Raw genomic sequence first — 2,166 nt, 5'->3', positions numbered from 1 at the left:
GGCCCACTGTGGTCTCCTGAGAGTGGGAATTATCTCTCTCAAACACACACACCCCCTCCTTGAAGGATGAAAAGCTCAGTTTTGTAATTATATATGTGAAGTGTCATTACATGCAAATCAAAATTTAACAACAAAAAAACAACAATTATCACATGAACATAGCCTAAGTTCTCTAGGATGGCGAATGGCTGCCTCCATCCATAATGTTTCAGTGTTGATCCACACACTAAAGTGTATTTATAGATAGACCAGCTACTTTTCCATCCCGTGAGTCTTTGGCCTCACCCCCCTGTGGATTTGACTATGGGTGATGTGATCATGTTGTGAACCAATTTAATACACACCGATGTACTGATGTTAATTTCTTTCATCATGTTTTTCTCCAGGCTTCTGAATTTTCTGCTCCAAACCTGTGTGCTCCAACCCCTCCACTGACACCCCAGGACTGAACTACTGCACTGGCACGAGAGGGGAGGGGGGAGTCAGTGAAGGGGGAAATACTTGCCAGTCTGTAAGTTTTTCAAATTCTGACTGATAAGGAGTTTAAAAAAATTATAAAGACAGATAAAAGATGAGTGTGAGCCGTATGAGCCGCTACAGCATCGTGTCGTCGGAGGAAGACGCTCTGCGCCTGACGACAATCCACGGCAGCAGTGGGATTAACGGCTACGGCAATGGAAATGGAAAGATCCACATGAGAAGAAAATGCCGTAATCGGTTTGTGAAGAAGAATGGACAGTGCAATGTCCAGTTCACCAACATGCATCAGAAGTCGCAGCGCTACCTGGCCGACATCTTCACCACCTGTGTGGACATCCGCTGGCGCTACATGCTGATCGTGTTCACAGTTGTGTTTGTGGTGTCATGGCTGGCGTTCGGTTTGGCATTCTGGGTAATTGCACTGCTCCACGGTGACCTGGACAACCCAGCGGGGGATGATAGCTTCACCCCATGTGTCCTACATGTGAATGGATTCTTGGCAGCATTTCTGTTTTCCATTGAGACTCAGACAACTATCGGGTATGGTTTCCGCTGTGTGACAGAGGAGTGTCCAGTCGCCATTTTTCTTGTTGTCTTCCAGTCCATCGTGGGCAGTATTATCGAGTGCTTCATGATTGGCGCTATTATGGCGAAAATGGCTCGGCCTAAAAAGCGTACTCAGACTCTGTTGTTCTCCAAAAATGCGGTAATCGCCATGAGGGACGGGAAGCTCTGTCTCATGTGGCGCGTCGGGAACCTTCGTAGAAGCCACATTGTTGAGGCTCACGTTCGAGCGTTGCTACTGAAGCCACGTGTGACTGCAGAGGGAGAGTACATCCCTCTAGACCATCTGGATATTAACGTTGGGTTCGACCAAGGGCTTGATAGGATCTTCTTAGTCTCGCCGAACACCATTCTGCACGAGATTGATGAGGAAAGTCCACTTTATGGGATCAGCAAGCGAGATCTGGACACAGCGGACTTTGAGATCGTGGTGATCCTCGAGGGGATGGTGGAGGCCACGGCTATGACCGCACAGGCCCGGAGCTCGTACTTGGCAAGTGAGATCCTGTGGGGCCACCGGTTTGAGCCGGTACTTTTTGAGGAGAAGAACGAGTACAAGGTGGACTACTCACATTTCCACAAGACGTACGAGGTCCCGTCTACGCCGCGCTGCAGTGCTAAAGACATGCTCGAGAATAAGTGTGTGTCTGCTGCCGAAAACGCCTCCACATTCTGCTACGAGAACGAGCTGGCGCTGCTCAGCCGTGATGAGGAAGACGAGGAGGAGTGCACTCAGAGAGAGCTGCAAGACTTTGAACAGATCTCTCGGAGTCTCGAGCAAAGGTCGTACCGGCGCGAGTCTGAGATTTAACCCACTCTGACCTTTTGATACATCTTGGTTTAACAATGCAGAACAATGCAAAAGTGCCATAATGAGAGGCTCAGGACTGTGCACATCAGTGTGTGTGTGTGTGTGTGTGTGTGTGTGTGTGTGTGTGTGTGTGTATGTGTGAAAGAGAGAGAGAGAGAGAGAGAGAGAGAGAGAGAGTATTTGAGTGTGTGAGTGAAATACTAAAAGAGAGATGATGCACAGTTCAGGCCAGAGACTTTTTATTTTTAATCCTGCACGGAAACTTGAATCTTTTCTTCCTTCTTGCTTTATTTTTTCATTAATTTAGTTTA

At 47.9% G+C, this 2,166-nt stretch overlaps 1 protein-coding gene across 1 annotated transcript; it reads left to right on the top strand.

The window, feature by feature from the left end:
* The first annotated feature begins 396 nt into the window (after positions 1-396).
* kcnj12a (potassium inwardly rectifying channel subfamily J member 12a) lies at positions 397-1,958 on the top strand. Its single transcript, XM_053494462.1, has one exon. The coding sequence runs from the start codon at positions 572-574 to the stop codon at positions 1,853-1,855; it is 1,284 nt and encodes a 427-aa protein (XP_053350437.1). The 5' UTR covers positions 397-571; the 3' UTR covers positions 1,856-1,958.
* Positions 1,959-2,166: the final 208 nt, after the last annotated feature.

The sequence above is a fragment of the Clarias gariepinus genome, chromosome 4, assembly GCF_024256425.1.
Source record: "Clarias gariepinus isolate MV-2021 ecotype Netherlands chromosome 4, CGAR_prim_01v2, whole genome shotgun sequence".
Taxonomy (NCBI): domain Eukaryota; kingdom Metazoa; phylum Chordata; class Actinopteri; order Siluriformes; family Clariidae; genus Clarias; species Clarias gariepinus.
Note: the sequence above shows the minus strand (reverse complement) of the source record. Positions and strands in the feature narration are given on the sequence as shown.

Coding starts and splice junctions, on each gene's coding strand:
- kcnj12a (XM_053494462.1), top strand. CDS start 572: ATGAGTGTGAGCCGTATGAGCCGCTACAGCATCGTGTCGTCGGAGGAA.